General features: G+C 42.8%; 5 protein-coding genes across 7 annotated transcripts; 3 read left to right on the plus strand and 2 right to left on the minus strand.

Moving 5' to 3' along the window:
- Positions 1 to 1,912: 1,912 nt before the first annotated feature.
- On the plus strand, positions 1,913 to 3,957 carry LOC108673873. Of its 3 annotated transcripts, none has more exons than XM_018161756.1 (3): positions 1,913 to 2,922; positions 2,971 to 3,061; positions 3,305 to 3,957. In XM_018161756.1, exons 1-3 carry the CDS (start codon positions 1,957 to 1,959, stop codon positions 3,682 to 3,684), a joined length of 1,437 nt encoding a protein of 478 aa, XP_018017245.1. In that variant the 5' UTR covers positions 1,913 to 1,956; the 3' UTR covers positions 3,685 to 3,957. The 3 variants fall into 3 exon arrangements, with proteins under 3 accessions (XP_018017245.1, XP_018017246.1, XP_018017243.1); XM_018161757.1 differs by having other exon boundaries at positions 1,913 to 2,817; positions 2,881 to 3,061; XM_018161754.1 differs by having other exon boundaries at positions 1,913 to 3,061.
- On the plus strand, positions 3,786 to 6,217 carry LOC108673871. Its single transcript, XM_018161752.2, has 3 exons — positions 3,786 to 3,957; positions 4,425 to 4,888; positions 5,059 to 6,217. Exons 1-3 carry the CDS (start codon positions 3,786 to 3,788, stop codon positions 5,563 to 5,565), a joined length of 1,143 nt encoding a protein of 380 aa, XP_018017241.1. The 3' UTR covers positions 5,566 to 6,217.
- A 1,721-nt stretch (positions 6,218 to 7,938) lies between these two features.
- LOC108673874 lies at positions 7,939 to 9,188 on the minus strand (the record flags this gene model as incomplete). Its single annotated transcript, XM_018161758.2, is given in 2 exon segments — positions 7,939 to 8,872; positions 9,115 to 9,188. Coding segments are annotated over 2 exon segments (409 nt in total), but the record flags the coding sequence as incomplete, so codon positions are not given.
- Positions 9,189 to 9,195: 7 nt separating this feature from the next.
- Positions 9,196 to 12,903, minus strand: LOC125179255 (mucin-5AC-like; the record flags this gene model as incomplete). Its single annotated transcript, XM_047884783.1, has 3 exons — positions 12,879 to 12,903; positions 9,722 to 10,588; positions 9,196 to 9,548 (listed from the first exon to the last, which is right to left on the minus strand). Coding segments are annotated over exons 2-3 (1,206 nt in total), but the record flags the coding sequence as incomplete, so codon positions are not given.
- A 1,518-nt stretch (positions 12,904 to 14,421) lies between these two features.
- Positions 14,422 to 15,924, plus strand: LOC108673872. The gene is made up of 2 exons (XM_018161753.2): positions 14,422 to 15,234; positions 15,500 to 15,924. Exons 1-2 carry the CDS (start codon positions 14,454 to 14,456, stop codon positions 15,922 to 15,924), a joined length of 1,206 nt encoding a protein of 401 aa, XP_018017242.1. The 5' UTR covers positions 14,422 to 14,453.
- The last annotated feature ends 1,424 nt before the right edge of the window (positions 15,925 to 17,348 follow it).

Genomic DNA, 17,348 nt, shown 5'->3' on the forward strand with positions numbered 1-17,348 from the left:
AATATTAGTATATTATTACGTAAGTAAATTGATTGAATAAATTGCAATTACTCCTATAAATGACTAAGCGAAGGTCCAGGATAGAATGTTCTCCCCCAACATATAGTGGACTAGTTTATAAATTATATTGTAACTGCTAAGTTCCTCCCTGGCCGTCACTGCAGACTATAGGGTATAGGAAGGGAACGAAATTATAGCGGTTATATACCCCTATAGTGAATAGCGTACCGAGAATGTCGATTATTCAGATGCAAATTTGATAAGAAAAATGTTACGTGGAATAAATTCGATATTTTATATCGATAAGTTACTAGAATTGTAGTGTAGAGAACCGCACCATCTTCGAGTCATTGGGTCTCTATATTTCATCGCCCATGGGTCACTATTTATAAGTGCTGTTTGCCACTTGCTTTCAAACACTAACCGCTGCTAATCGCCCTGCTACTAGCCTATTGATTTATTATATATTAATTTATACCAATTGTGTTGATCTAATATGTTCAGTCAGACTCCGCTGTCAGACTCCGCTCAATATGTAATATATTGATTTATACCAATTGACACAATGGGCTGCAGGTCGCCATTTATAAGTTCTGTTGGCCACTTATGGCCGCCACTATAGCTATCAAACACCGCTGCTAATCACCCTGCTACTAGCCTATTGATTCCTTCAGTGGCCAGTAGCGCCTATACACGGGGTTAATGCCGTTGTAAATAGTGGCGATAAGTATTTAAAAGTCGTACCTACCGCACTCACAGCAATGAACTTTGACAAAACTGAACCGTAAAATTCCAGCGTGAATTTCGAAACAGCACTGTAGTTGTTAGGTTAAATTAGTTATCAATGTTACGCGATGTGCTTGATCAGGCAAACCCTAAGTCAACCCTAAGTCAGAGTTTTGGCTGTAGTATACGGTTTTAGTTGACGAACGTAGAATCTAGTGCAGTGTCTGCCGAGTGGTGACAATTGTGTAAGCCGTGTCGGGAATAGGCTATATGGGACTGCATGTGGAAACTAAATCATTTTGGTAAATCTACTTTCAGCCTCTTGCTAGAGCGGGATTTTGTTACATGCAAATGCTAGCCTCTAGAACTAGCGGTCTAGAATGTGAAACCTAAATTTTTATGTAGATAAGGCGCTCATGGCACGCGTGACTGCCATTTTTGCGTCTTTTAGGTCTAAAATAATTTTTAATGCCTAATTTTGGAGGAAAATTAGTCTTTGAACTAATTCAGTTTATGAAGGGTTAGATTCTTGGAAATGACAGCGAGATCGAAACCGAAACCTGAGTTAGAATACTTTCTAACGAATATATATTTATTTAGACCACTGCAGATACAACAGCCCCGATGAGAGCATTGCTAGTGTTGGTGTTGGTGCTGGCGGTGCCCCCCGTCGCCCTCCAAGGGACCAGCGCCCCCCATGCGAACTCGGCGCTGGACGAAAATCAACAACCCAACCGGACGGATGTAACCGAAACCGCAACGACGATCCCAACCGATTCAGAGACTCGAAATGGATTCAGAATTTCAGAGTCGGCACTTAGGAATGAAAGTGATGGATTCCGTACGCCTCCTCCCTTCGTTGATGACAAGGGGGTTTCCTCTAGCTCTTTTTAAGTCACCGGCACTGGCATGGAGGTAAAGGATCGGATATCAACGCTAAAACTATGCTAGCCTCGCCATTAGTCACAGTATTTTCGACGGCCAAACTTTGAAAACGGGTTTTCGAATGTTATCGGAACTAGTTTCCCTAATTTAATGTTACTTGGTTCAGCATTTCTGTAAGTCTGCCAGATTCACTACGTACTTAAGCCGTTTTTAGCTTATTCCAAATATTATATCGCCCTCCTCATTAGCCTCTAGAACTAGCTACAATCTCACAAAGCGTTTATGTTCTTTTCTGCAGAGGACGCAGAGTCGTTTGTTAATGACTTGGAAAAGACACTCGATAACATGGACGACGGTTTTGACTTGGATAACTTGTTGGGCGACATTTTCGCCTTCAACTCCAATTCTGGATCTCCATCTAACACAGCTGCCCAGCCACCAGCAAACATTTCCACCTCCAGTAGTAGTTCCAATGCTGGGTCTACAAACGACACGTTGACCCTCGAGGAAGACGAAGCCTTTGAAAATGTCCCGGAGGGCGCCAAGGTAGAAGAACCCGTTAGAAATGTCCCGGTGGTTCTAAAAAATGCCACACACGTTAAAGACGCGCATCTTGAAGTTGTCCCGTTGAACCCAGTAGGAGACGTACTAGTTAAAAATGTCCCAGTGACCTCAGAAGAAGAGAAATTACCGATTAAGGATGCCGAGGGACGGTCTTTCGTAACGGTCACTTTGGCCCCCACTGAACACCCCGTCGGTCTTAACCTCGTCCCATCCACGTCGAATGTCGGCGAAAACATAGCAGATGCCAGCCGCGCTATCAAATCAGTTCTCAATTCCGAAGTCGCAGCACCAAGGAAGTTAGAAAAAAGCGAATCCCAAGTTTCTACAGTGCCTTCTGACATCACTCCTCGGCATTCTTCCTCTAGTTCCAACCCTAAGACCCGCAGTGCCCCCACCCAGGAAAATTTTACTTTCGTGTCGAAGCTTTCGCACGGCCAGACGGCATCTCAACCACCTAAAGACTTCAATCCTGGATCTGAACCTCGGCATTCGGTTCCTCTTCATCACAATGACCATCATTTCCATCAGTCATTTCTCACTTCTTCTTACCTGACGTACGATCAGCCAGTTCTTACGTCGTCGTACCTGACGTACGACCAGCCCGTTCTTGCGTCTTCCTACCAGACGTACGGTCAGCCTAAGGTGTCTTACGATCAGGCCAAGGTGTCTTACGATCAGGCCAAGGTGTCTTACGATCAGGCCAAGGTGTCTCATTACGATCAGGCCAAGGTGTCTCATTACGATCAGGCCAAGGTGTCTCATTACGATCAGGCCAAGGTGTCTCATTACGATCAGCCAAATTTTTCTTTCAATCAACCCTCTGCCAACGCTGTTATAGTGTCGCCAATAGCTGCTGCTGGCGAGGTTAAAGAAGACTCCTATTTCGGTGAGAAATAAATTTGAATAATTTTACCATAAATTTCAGCGAGAAATTTAAAACCTAATTTCTAGGTGCATGACTACAAAATCTGATTCCTAATTTTTTGCTATGGTAAATCAAAACTTGAATATAATGAAAGCCTGACAAATTTTTGCTTCAATATAGTTTCCCAAATTTGCTGAACAAACGTACATTTCAATTTGAAGTTGCTAAATTCATTTATGTACCGTAATTTTTTATCATTTTCAGGAGGCATTAAAGATTTCTTCAAAAACTTGGCGAAGGCCGGATCTGACGCGAAGGAAAAGAAGAAAGATTTACTGAAAGTCCTTAAAATCACCAAGGCGGGGCTGAAAAAAGGCGCAGCCCTGCTAAAGGCTGCGCTATTCAAAGGCAAACTTTTGGCAAAGGCCAAAGCCAAGCTTGCCTTATTTGAGTCAAAGTTCAAGAAGGATGAAGAGGTTGAAGTGAAGCAGAAGACTTTTCCTACCGCGTCATTATATTTCTTACCTTCACAAGTTCTGCAGGTCCAACCCTTCCAAGCGGTTGAAAATGTGGCACCCCTTGAACCCCTTGCGCCCGTGTTCGANCCCGTCGCCCGTCTATGGCCCACCGGCTGCCATAATTGAGAACCCGTCGCCCGTCTATGGCCCACCGGCTGCCATAATTGAGAACCCGTCGCCCGTCTACGGCCCGCCGGCCCCCTTTTTGAACAAGCCATCCCCCAGATATGGGGCCCCGGTCCCACACCAAAACCCAGTTTCTTGAAGCACATGGCGGTGTATCCGTAGGGTCGGATTCACAATTTCCCGTCCCTATTAACCACGACTTGGCCCACTTTCAGTCCTCTTACTTAACTTATGATCAGGCTCCATTTGCGGCTAACGATGACCACTTCCACCGTGAGTACAGAATCTCTCTTTAGTAACCTTTAGTTCATTTCATAATGAGGTTTTCAATTAGTTTCAAATTCTTATGGAGCTTATATTGCTGGAAATTTCTGACCACTTCACTGCCAGAGAACCGTTGAAACTGCCTTGTATGTTGGAATATTTTGTTAGCAAGATTTTTTTTCTTATGTTGTCACGCTCTGAATTTTAAAAATTGAATCGTTCACCTAAATCTCCTGGCTTACGAGAGCCGTTCTTTCTTAGCCACACTGAGAATAAGAATTGGTCATATTGTCCAATTAGTGACGCACTGTCTGCACGTATGATAATTACGTCTTTATCGGGCTCGTCTTCGTCAGAATGACCCACGCAAGCGCTAGAGGTCTATAGCTATTTGGACCTTGTCACACAAGTTTCTCTGAATATAAACTCCTTCAGATGTTAACTTACGAAAATTTATTTTCGTTTTTACCTCACAGATACGCTTAGTGGCTTCTTCGACACCCTTTCGAAAACCGGCTCCCTGAGCAAGGCCAACAAAAACCTCTTCCTGAAGACCTTAAAACTTACCAAGAAAGGGATAAAGAAAGGCGCTGCGCTGCTGAAGGCGGCCTTGTTTAAGGGCAAACTCTTGGCAAAGGCAAAGACTAAACTCGCTAAATTTGGAGCCAAGTTCAAGAAAGATGAAGAAGATAAAGAATCCGAAATTAAGACGCAGGCCCTCCCTACAGTGGCTCTGCATTTCGTACCTTCACAGCCCGTGCAGATTTTGCCGGTGGAGCATTTCGTTGAGAAGCAAGTTGCGCCCGCCCCACCTGTGCTAAAGGACCCACCACTAGTGTACGGCCCACCTCCTCAGACGCCTCGCTACACCTATGGCCCACCTGAGGATACCAAGCCACTCTACGTACAACAATCCTCCAATAAAAAGGATATATCTGGAGTGAGTTACTAAATTCTGAAGTGTGAAGTTTTAAATCGGTCTCGCATGATCGGAACAAAAAACGCTCGTGACTTTTAGAATTTTATCCTGCATATTCCTTCTAGAATCTGCAAAAAATTTTCTGAGCGGTTCATCCAAAAAGTAAATTTTTGTACCGTCTCCCCACGCAGCCCGTCTCGACCATCACCGGTACCCTCCCTTCTAGTGCCCAAACGTCAGTCTTCAGTTGGTTGAACCCCTTCAGTTGGTTTTCTGGGTCACCCTTTGACACAGATGAGGAAATCTACGACTATGACCATGTTGACGTTCACGATCGTCGCTTCAAAAGATCTGTTGAACATTCACACGTTGAATCCTCTTCCTCACATGTTGATAAAAAAGATTCCGCTGCTGAAGAGTTCATCACCCATCAGCAGGAAGTCTACAGGTCGCGGCTGGCGGAAGGTCCTATGGCCGATGCTGATGGCGAGCCGATCTTTGGAGTCTTTGGAGGAGGTCCTGTTGATGGTTTCATTCCTGATGGACCGCCTCCTCCATATGGAAGTAATCATTGGGCGCACCACGCTGGACCTGTGGATAGTGTGGCCACAGAAAAATGGGACGACGCGGAGGAAGGAAACGAAACGAACGCTGATGGATTAACTCCTACGGAGGACAGAATTTACAATCTAGTTTAGTAGTCCGCCTGGTTGTCGATGTAGGAAGCTGCTCCTCAATGTTACGAGATGCCCGCCAATGTAGAAATTGGTGCGCTTTTTTAGATAGGTCTGAAAGATTAGATTGGTCGGAAGGATTTTAGATCAGGCTGGAAGTTTTTAACTACCAAACATCCACAGCCTAAGCTCAATTATTTAAGAGATGAGGAAATTCCATCCTCGTTTAAACGTAAATTTTTCATGCGTTCAACGAAAATTCCAATTTTAATTGAAAATATATATTTGTTTCAGGACTTTTAACTGTGACTTGCATATCGTTTGAGCTGCGCTGCTGTACAATGACTCTATGAACCTTGCAAATAATTATTCTTGCGGCAGTATCTCAAGTTTTAACCTTACACGGTTAGGATTACGTCTGAAGTAGGAATCTAACAAGTCAGGAACCTGGATTATTCAGAAACCTGTTGGCTGTACTAGTGGAGGGTTCGGCTAACTTGTAACTGTTAGTTGAAACTAACTAGCTTGTCAGTATTCGCCTCACGGTAGTTCGTGCTTCTGGAGCTACATTGAAGTTTCTGATTGAGTAAGGTATTTTAAATGTGTCAATTTTGTACTTGCATTGCCAAATTGCCTTCTATACTTGAATGTACAGTTAAATAAATATTATCATGAACCGTTTTTGTTCCCGGGTATTGTGGCATTGTGATGCTGAACGCAAGTGTGATCTCCGAAAGGCATGCAGGATACGCGTCATTTTTAGTAGTTCTAACAGGACACGAGAAATGTATTGACCATGTTTCAAAGTACACTGAAGTATTTAAACCTCTACCGTCGTGTGTCACTTTCTGGGAACATAACTTTCAAATAGGATTGCACGCAAACTATTGAGTGGCAACGTGAAGACGTTTGCATAAAACTGAAATCAATCTTCAGTCTACCTTGAATAATTGGACTCGCCTGCTGGACGAAAGGGAGCCAGTGGATGCACTGTACCGCGATTTTGCCAAAGCATCTGACAATGTTCAGCATGAGCGACTGTTACGTAAAGTGAATTCTTTGGAAATAAAGGGAAATGTACTCCAATGGATCAGGAATTTCCTTGTAGGCAGAAGGCAACGTGTCAGTATTAACGGAACCATATCAGACTGGGCAACTGTGAGCAGTGGCGTACCGCAAGGAAGCGTTCTTGGACCTATTTTTTCTGTCGCTTTTATAAACGATCTACCAGAAATGGTTACAATTGTGTGCTCCATGTATGCCACGACACAAAAGTTTATAATACAGTTAAGGATGCGTCAAATGAAATGCAACTGCAAAATGATCTTGATAGTTTATTGATTGGGATGACGCGTGGCAGCTGCGTTTCAATGCTGACAAGTGTAAAGTACTTCACCTCGGCAAGAACAATGAACAGCAAGCTTACAGCATGAGAAGACACGGTTGCAACGAGAGGGTTATGATTGAGAAGTCTTGCGTGGAAAAAGAAGGCCTATTCTTCAATGCCGAAGATACTATACTATACTATTTTAAAGTTTCCTATCCTTTTTGGGAAGTAGGCTTGTGACAATATTGCTCCGGTTACTCATGCCAGGTGGTATAGGGTTAAGTCGTACCAAGTGTGATATATTGCCTTCGTATCATCAGTCGGTTGCTCTACATTGAAACTTTCACATTGACCGCTCGACTGGGCAATTGATATCAGGGTGGCCCAGTCGTTCTACTCAAGAGCAGTAAGATTAAAGCAGAGAATTGTGGGTTCGATCCCAGCTACCTGTAACAGTTGTGATCAAAATCGGTAGAGTGGCCAGGCAATTAAGCACGGCAAAATTTGATCGGTGAGTTGCGTGTTCGGGACCCGCAGCAAGCTGCGAAAATTAAGCGATTTTCAGAATCGGCAACAGGTCGCACGACCTAACCAACGCTGGCGCCGCTATATTTATGAAAGTTTGCTACTCAAAATGGAAAATTGGCGAGGAAGCTGATTTGGTTAGGTGATCGTAACGGGAGTCTCGGCAACTCGAGGCAGGAATGGATAACAATGTTAGGTGTATTGTTCACTACGTATATGATCATGAAAGAAACCCACTCATATTTCCAGAGTTTGACATCGTTGATACCAAGTAGATGTTACCTAGATCACCTACCTATTTAAATAATCTCGGTGTTCTGACGGTAACTATGGCATTACTAGGTCTTTATAGGTACGAATAGCATTGCAGACGGTTGATATATCCGGTTGGAACTATCCTACTGACTGATGTGCATAACCGTGGTAAGCAACTACGTAATATTTCAACCCTTTTACGAAATATAACTTGCTATTCAATTCGTCGCTCCACGAAATATTTCAACCATTATTGACCCAAAATTGGTTAAGAAAATAACGCGAATCGACAATTTCGTCGCCATTTTTTTATTAAAAACGTCCAACATCGCGCGTCAAGGGGAAAATTCAGCAATCATCTTATTTAATAATTTAATTAGGTTAATATTTAATAATTTAATCGAGTTTTTCAAAATAATTTCGACCAGCAAGAGTTCAGCAACAACCATGGTTGATGATCTAAAATGGAATTATTAATTATAATTAATATTTACACCAAAGCTTACACTAATCAATAACCATGAATTTTAAAGAGAAAACTTTATTGGGAATATAAGCACATTAGTCAAAATTCAAAATCTACGCAAATATTAACGTATTTAAATTGAATAAAATTTTAAAATGGCCAAGTTAAAAATGACACCGAAATTCTATGCTAAGAGTCAAATGTCAAATGAGAGGTTTCTGTAATCAGTGAAGTGAATTTAAAAAGACGTTTAAAATTAAACTCGTAAAAATTTGCTTCCTTAGATTTGAATAAAATCTAGCAGGCCTCAATGTCCCCAGTCGACGGTGTGGTAAAAGTGGTAATCTTGGGTAACTGCTCTCCTGGTAACCTTGTCACGTTACCACGCGATGGTATCTGCAGTAACTCGGTAACGACAGAGGACTAACCACGCGTCCATCTACCGCGGACCGCTGATGGTACCACAAGTTTTGGACCAAAATGAAGCGGGGGATAAACTTGACCGGCACGTGAGGGGACCAAATGCCGGGACGATGTAGGAAGGGTGCGAGGCTTCACATAATTCTTGATAACCTTGGACTTAATGTTCATTAAGTTAGCCTTCGCCTTCGCCAAGACCTTGCCCTTGATCAAGGCACCTTTGAGCAGCGCTGCGCCTTTGCTAACGCCCTTTTTAGCGAGTTCTAGGGTCTTCAGGAAGAGGTTCTCTTTGGTTCCGGTTCTGGGAGTTCCGGTTCTTGAGGGAGTATGGAAGGAACCTGGAAGATTTTTAAAGGGTTTGGAAATGAGTACAAGTTGTAACAGTAGAAATTATTGCCAAAGTAATTAGTGTCAGAAAAAAGGACCAGCAAAAGACGCGTTTCCAACAATCAATTGGCAAATTTAGCGCGAAATTTGAAGTGAAATTATTTAGCCGATAATTATTGGTGAGCCACCATCTGCAACAACAGGAAAGTACACCACTACCAATAGTCTGATTAAAATGGTATGTCGTTCTCACCTTTATGCGCGTGCAATCCTCTACCAGCAAGACGGGCCATTGCCAGACCGTTGTTGAAAGCGGGTTGTGACCACCTGGATGGGGTAGGTCAAAAGTCTTCTGGGGTAGGTCAAAAGTCTTCTGGGGTAGGTCAAAAGTCTTCTGGGGTAGGTCAAAAGTCTTCTGGGGTAGGTCAAAAGTCTTTTGGGGTAGGTCAAAAGTCTTCTGGGGTAGGTCAAAAGTCTTCTGGGGTAGGCCGAAAGCCTTCTGGGGTAGATCATCAGTCACACTGGGTTGGTCGTAAGTTATATTGGGCAGGCCATGAGTCACATTGGATAGGTCATCAGTCGAACGAGTAGAGTCGAGGTTTGACTGGTAGTCAGGCAGATGGTCGTTTGTGGTTGTAACTGCACGATGGATCACCGGCCGCTGGGAGGCCAAGGTTGTCGAATGTTCTGCAAGTTCAAGAAATGTTTAATCCAAGTTGTGTAATTTAGATTTTTCCGTCAAACACGTTCAGGTGAAACTGTCAACTCGTTGTCAACCGCCAATATGTAGGAAAAGAATATTAAACTAAATAAAAGTTTTCAGAGAGTGATACGTAGTTAAAATTATACATTGTACTCACCGTTGTTGTCAAGCTTGACAGCGACTGCAGTCTCAACAACGACGGGATTGGGTCTTGTCAAACCAGATGTAGTCTCAGGCTTGTCATGTGACAAGTTAAAAAAACCAGAACCTGGCTGGAACTTGGCAGGGTCAGAACCATAGGAGGAACCAGGCTGGAACTTATCAAATTCAGAATCAGGAAAGGATTGGTCGGGTGCAGGTGCAAAATTCCCCAAGGAAGGAGTCTGAGCTTTTGGGGCGGAGTCGGAGGACGCGTGTCCAGCAGAGGAGGGATCAGTCGTTTCAGAACCTCGAAACTGTGGCCCATCCTGCGGCTCATCCTGCGGTGCAGTGGTCGAGGTGGTTGGCGGTGCAGTGGTCGAGGTGGTTGGCGGTGCAGTGGCCGAGGTAGTTGGTGGTGCAGTGGTAGAGGTGGTTGGTGGTGCAGTGGTAGAGGTGGTTGGTGGTGCAGTGGTAGAGGTGGTTGGTGGTGCAGTGGTCGAGGTGGTTGGCGGTGCAGTGGTCGAGGTAGTTTCGAATTTGACGGTTGAAATTTCAATGGCGCTGGTTGAAGTTTCCATGGCACCGGTTGAAGTTTTCATTGCACATGTTGAAATGTGGCTTGCGGAATTTGAAATTTCGATTGCGGAGGTTGAAGTTCCCAATTTGCCGGTTGAACTTTCCATGGCGCCGGTTGTAGTGTCAATGACGAAGGTTGTAGTGCCGACCGCTGTTGAAATTTCGATGGCGGCTGAATTTTTGAGCCTGTTCATAATTCCTAATTCATGAGACGCCTTCGTCGAGGCTTCATTTCCTTCACTGCCAAGAGCGGCGGACGCCAGCATCAAAACAAAAACTAAAATCGCCTTCATCGCATCAAAGATTCCTGCTGAATATAAAATATTCATTGGTGAGTTGCAAGCAAAATTGATATTGCACAACTTCATATTAGGAATTCAGAATCCTTTGCCCAGCCGAAAAAAATTTAAAAACGCAAGAAAATCATTCCCAACTCAAGTTGGAAAGAATGTCGCCATTGTACCACATCTCGAGTTAATCCGATTTATCCTACTACAATTTATAGGGCCTCAGCATACTCCATGTAAGGTTTACCCAGAGTTAGTTTTAAGGCCCTGCTGATGCGCCACCTTCGACGGTTACCAAGAACTGCCAAACGGTGGCATCGAGAAATAAACTGTGCTCGCTCTGGCTCGAACCCACGGCTAGCGCCTGATCTAGATGACGCTACCACTTCACCGATGATCCAACGTAGAGTGCGCAGTCGTTGGCCACAAATTTAACCAACTAGCCATGTAGCCAACGATCAGCGTAAACCAGCACATCTAGCTACACTTAGTTTCATAGCTATGAAGTCGCAGAGCACAATAGCAACACCGCAAGCCAAAACAGTTCTCAGATTTTCAAGCCACGGCTCCGTATGCCCACAGCCACTTCTTCCGCCAGTGTAGTATTTACTTTATCTACACCCCAGCATGCGTCTTACTCCACTCTTCTGGGGCAGATCTGATTGTGTAGATCCGATTTTCCATGCAAACGGATCTTCTCGGACCTAACTTAACCTAAACTCATGGGCTGCAGCAATGTGGGGAGGTGGGGCAAGTGTGGAGGTAGGTGCATGTTGGGGTGTAGCTGCCGTGAAGACTATACTGGCTGCAACAGTGGCTGCTGGCTTACGGCGCCTATGGCTCTAAGCACTCAAGTTCAAAGGATAATCTATTCAGAAGAAAGCTTGTGCACCGAAGAAATACGGAAGTGCCGGTGGTATTGGATAATACTGGCTTCCAACATGCATTCCTTAACGTAACTAGTCTTTCACTAGAAAAATAGACTGTACGAATAACGGAGCTTTCTGCAGGTGATACAGATATGCCTTGCTACAGAGCCGATTTCTAGGACATAGTCTATTATTGTTTCGAGTGTCCGATGAAGTGAGGCCGCTTATTCGGTATAGGTTCTTTGCCTTGCAATTCAAGTCGGGTCTTTTGAGGGGACCCTCCAACGTGGCCTGGGACTGTAACGTCGGAAACGCACACAAAGAATACCGAAATATCCGATATACTGTGTAGTCTAGAGGGATATTAAATTAACCAGTACACATAGCATATTAGAAAGGCCATCACACAACCAATCACAGTCTAGAGTGGATGACATCACAATTTCATCAAATAATCAGTCAGGAGAAGGGACAGAACCATCCAGAGGGAGAAATGGACATGCATCCGCCCAAAAATTTCTGAAGCTTTACTCACTAACCTAGCTTACAGAATTCCACACGGACTGGGAAGGTCGTGTAATAGTTCCTGTCTTCCAATACCTCGTTCATTTTCGATACCTATCTAGTATTCCTTTTCTAAAAGGGATAAACATTTAGCACCCTACCCAAAATGGCTTAATTCTAGGAATGACAATATTACTTTGCTCGAATCGCAAGATGATAAAGCTTATCAATGAAGAGATTGATAACTTGCATGGCGTCGGGAGGCAATATTAAGTATTTGGGCGTTTTCTTTGGTTTTAAATATCGTTTATAAGAAATGGTGGCTAAAATACTTCAACTGGATCCAGCTCTGAGAATTGACCGGTTTAAAAAATTCAGCATACTTGTACAAGGAAAATTAGTTCCATGGGCTTAGATCCAAAATGCTTAGATCCAACTGGCTCTGTCCCTCAACGGTATTTACAATCTAGATAGGAGCGAGACACATTCCGTCCATCTTTGCACTGATACAACCTTTGGGAGTTCTGGATGTCGCATACAAGCGCAAAAAGTACATCGCTCTTTGGACGAAGTATCTCTCATTTCTCCGAGTGCATGGTGGAGAGTATGGTATGGTTTTCATGAAATTATAGTAGGAAATGACGGGGTTCTAGAGAAATTATAGTAGGAAATCGCCTTCCTACAGAAATTATTCAAGTTGGGGGAAATGGTAGGTTTCCACAAAAATTCAAGTGTGACAGAAGGTTCAATGGGAGGACGGTTCAAGCGTTCAATGAAAGGTTTCCACAGAAATTCTAGTGGGAAATGGAAGGTTTCGACAAAAATTCATGTGTGACGGAAGGTTCAAGTGTTCAATGGAAGGTTTCCACAGAAATTCTAGTGGGAAATGGAAGGTTTCTACACAAATTGAGGTTGGAGAGGCGTCACAGTTTCTTACCAGGAGAAGCGGCGTTAACCTCACGAGCGCTGGACCGAGACTGCCCTCAAGCTTCAGGGTTGCCGCGTTTCTTCCAGAGGCGACATAAAAAGGCCAGAAAAAGCCAAATGGCAAATAACTGAAATAATATAATATATAAATTCAATTGTAGCGTTTTGTAGACTCCAAAATTAATTTCAAGTCTATAAATGGTTAACATGACAATTTGCGATACATGGAAGAAGGGAATATGAAAAATAAATAGGATAGTGACGTGATTATAAGTTAATCGTTAACCGTGTGACCGTTTGCCGTCATTTCTTCAGGTTTTGTAGAATAAGTTTACTGTCTTGGAGACAGGCCGTTTTGGCCTCTACATGTTCCCGCCCTCTATGTATTCTATATATCACAAATAATTGGCATGTTTAACATTTGAAGATTTGAAATAAATTAATTTTTGAAGGCTACAAAGATATAACTGAATTTATATACCAAAAATTATTCAATTTTGTTCAATATTTGAAGTAATTTGCCATTTGGCGATATTTTCGACTTTTTGCAACCATGTTTGGCCGCTTTCTCCTGAATAAATGTGGCAACCCTGGAGCTTATAGGCTGTTTTGATCTGGCGCTCGTGGGTTCAACATCTCTCCTCCAGGTACGAATCTTAAGCCGATTTACTACTTTAGTTTTGAAGTTAAGTTGCTTACTAGGCGGAGTTAGTATGGTGGTAAATATATGAATTGTTACGAACATATTAGATAAAAAAAACTTGAACATTTAGTATCTGTCAGATTAATTTTTTTGAAATGAAGTTGCAAGGGTGGAACCAACTTGTATATTTGACCCACCATTGCCAGAATTCTATCTTGTTTGCAATTTGTACGAAATGTACTACCCTTTCAAACATGTGGGAGATTAGAGGAAATGAAGCCTGAATAGGCCTCTGCGACTCCGGCGATATTTAGGCACCAGGCAAATGATAAATCGTTAGCGGAAAGACTTGATCACATACGTGGAGAAATAAGTGAAACTTTATTCAAAGATCAACGCACTTCTGGCCCTTGTCTTCTATTTATCGGGATGTAAATTTGAAGTTATCGATGAGGGTGGCCCAGTGGTTACAGTTTGGAATACCAGTATTGGAGCTGTAAGATACGGGTTTGATCCCAGCTACCTGCGACATTTTGCTGGTCAGAATCGGCGAGGAGGCCGGGCGGTTAAGCAAAGCAAAATTTGGAGCAGTGAATTGCGTGTTCGAAACGCTATAAGCTGTGAATGTTCTGCGATGCTAAGATTCGGAGACAGGCCTACGATCAAATAAACGCTGAGAGCGCTATATTATTGCTATATTATCTGGGCTGTCCTCAAGTCCTATGGATTTTAATAGGATAAGTCAGCCATTAACGCAATAAATGGTCATATGTGGAACTCTTTCTTACTTGGGTTCGAGTTGGAAAAAAATTTATTGCGTTTTAAATTTTCTTTTACTGATCGAACATTGCGAGGTTTTGAAAATGAATACTTATAATCATAAGTAATTTTTATTATAACTTTTCAATCAATGTCATTTGTTTGGCAGGGACCATCGCCGCGATGAAGAAGTTTCTCGTTTTGATGTTCGTGATGCTGGCGTCCGCCGCTTCTCGCAGTGGTAAAATTAAAGCCTCGACGGAGACGCTACATGAATTCGAAATTTGTAACTGGTTTAAAAATTCAGCCACAATGGAAAAATCAAGAGCGATCGGTACTTCAACCGCCGCCATCGATCGCCTCAACGTCGAAGAGACGCCGGTTGAATATCATGGTGGTCGGTCTCTCGGGACGGTCCCTTTGGCACCCATCGAACAGCCCTTCGCTCCTCAGCCTGTAGCCGACCTCGGGAAGCGGGCAAATAGCAATGATGGACAGAACTACGGGCAAGAAAACGAAGGGCAAAAGAATGAGATCCGGATTTCCGAAACGCTTGATCATCTTTCTTCTGTACGCGCATCCCACAACTCCACACCAAATGCCCAGACTTCTCCTACGTCCGATCTATCCCCTGTTCTACCAGCAAACCAAGCACCTCCAGTTTTCTCACGTGGTTCTGACGCTTCCAAGTACCAGCCAGATTCCTCGATTAGTTCTGACCTTGACGACTTCGAGCCATATTTCTCGGTTAATTTTGACCCTGCTTTTCATTTTGACCCTTTCTCAAATGGCTTTGACCCTGCTAAGTTCGAGTTAGGTTTCTCCAGTGGTTCTAATTCTGCCAAGTACCAGCCAGGTCCTGGTTCTTCTACCTTGTCACATGACAAGTCAGGGACATCTAGTCTGCCAACGGCTAACCCCGTTAAGGTTGAGACTGCCGTCGCTGCCAAGATTGACAACCGCAGTGAGTAAATTTTGAACTTTTTTGTTCCTAGTCAGCTTTACCATTCGATTTACTTATTCAATTCTCGGCTGTCTAATACATTAATTGGGATGTTGAAATAGTTCGATAATTCAAGTTGGTGTGTTCCTCCCTTACATGTTCTATCACCATTTAATGATCTGGTATCGAACTAACATCAGTAGACATAGGATTGACAGTTTGTCAGTACGAATGTTCCAAAAAATCATATATCGTAATTTTAATTTGAAATTTGATTAATTTGCAGAACCGTCGACAACTCCGGCCTCCAAGCGACCAGTGGTCCATCATGAAGTTACTACCACCAACTATCAACTGCCTGACTACCAGTCGAACCTCGACTCTACCCGTTTGACTGATGAACTACCCAATGGTACTTATGTTAAAACTAATTTGACTTATGATCTGCCCAATGTGACTTATGACCTACCCAATGTGACTTATGACCTACCCAATGTGACTTATGACCTACCCAATGTGACTAATAACCTGCCCAATGTTACTTATGGCCTGCCAAACGGTGCTTATGGCCTGCCAAACGGTACTTATGACCTGCCTAATGGTAATCATGGCCTGCCTAATGGTAATCATGACCTGCCTAATGGTACTCATGGCCTGCCTAATGGTACTCATGGCCTGCCTAATGGTACTCATGGCCTGNTGATCGTTTAGGGGCTTCTTAAAGGTTAATACACGGAGAAAGCACTATTTGATACGAAATTTGACGTAATTTCTTTTAATTATTAGCCACACTTTTTATAATTGAAAAGGAAAACTTTTCATTTCTCTTTCAATAATAACCCGGATATTCTAAATGGAAAGTACTTCCCGCTGGCACTATCGGCCAATACTTTCCACGTTTATGGGCACCCCTATAGAGAAATAAAACACAGGATGCTTTCCTAACGTTAAGATTTGGAGATCTTATGACCTAAACCTTATAACCTTATGATGAGTTCGGGACTTGCTAGTCCCCGGTCACGCTGATGCGCCGCCTTCGTCGTCCTCAGTCTCCGAGTCGTCACTAGGCAGGTCACCCCGCCCTCGGGTCCCGGATGTAATTATTTTATGTTATGTTATGTTATGTTATGTTATGTTATGTTATGCAATGTTATGTTATGTTATATTACGTTATGTTATCGTTGGACGTGTTCCGTCTATTTGCCCTCATTTGGGCCAGCTGATGCAAGATGCTGTTGCTTGTCACTTGCTGAGGGTAGTTTCCCATGTAACTATACTATCCATGTTTCCCATAACCAAGTAGTTAAGCTACGACTGTTATGTAAATTAATATTAACAACTGGAAGTACTTTATTATATTTATTATCAGATAAGGTTCGTGCTTGTATAAGGAATATATTGGTAGCTAATGTTTAACAGTATTATAATTAAAGGTTGTGTGGATTAAAGATGGAATTTAGAGATGACGGGTAACTGCCTGATTCCTAAAAGTAGATGGCTGATTTGTCCCATTTACAAGTTGATGACTGATTCAAAGTTAATTTATTTAATTTATTTATCAAGAAAATAATCGTAGTATAAACAATCATAAGGAACTCAATTTATTATCCATTAAAGATAATTCCATCAAGAAAGCTCGAAATAAATCTTGAATAAACGTCATAAATTGCATGACGAAAATACGATTTTAGGATAATAATAAATGTGAGGTAATAAATTAAATTTAATAAATAAATGGTGGATGTAAGGAAGATTTATGACCTTTGAAGCAAACTACTTTTAATAAAAATGAATGGGCCATGTTGTCCAAATTATGACTACCTTTCTTGCCCACAGCAAGTAGCAGAGAGAGCGGCCGTAGCATTGATACGCCCTTTTGCCGGGTCAAACTGGGTCAGGATGACTCACTCACTAGTTCCTGTCAGGAACTGGACAATAAACTCGTTAGTTACCAAAAGTTACCAAAGCCTAATGCGATCAAAATTCCTATTTATCCTGCCAAAGTGGGTAACAATTGGTGATAAGTGAGTCAGTAGGTTAAATAGGAATGCTATTCCTACCAGAGTTGTGGGTTAAGCCTTTACTGCCATGCCGGCACACGCGCCCTTTTGCCGGGTCAAACTGGGTCAGGATGA

This window comes from Hyalella azteca, unplaced genomic scaffold, assembly GCF_000764305.2.
Source record: "Hyalella azteca isolate HAZT.00-mixed unplaced genomic scaffold, Hazt_2.0.2 contig1978, whole genome shotgun sequence".
Lineage (NCBI taxonomy): Eukaryota > Metazoa > Arthropoda > Malacostraca > Amphipoda > Hyalellidae > Hyalella > Hyalella azteca.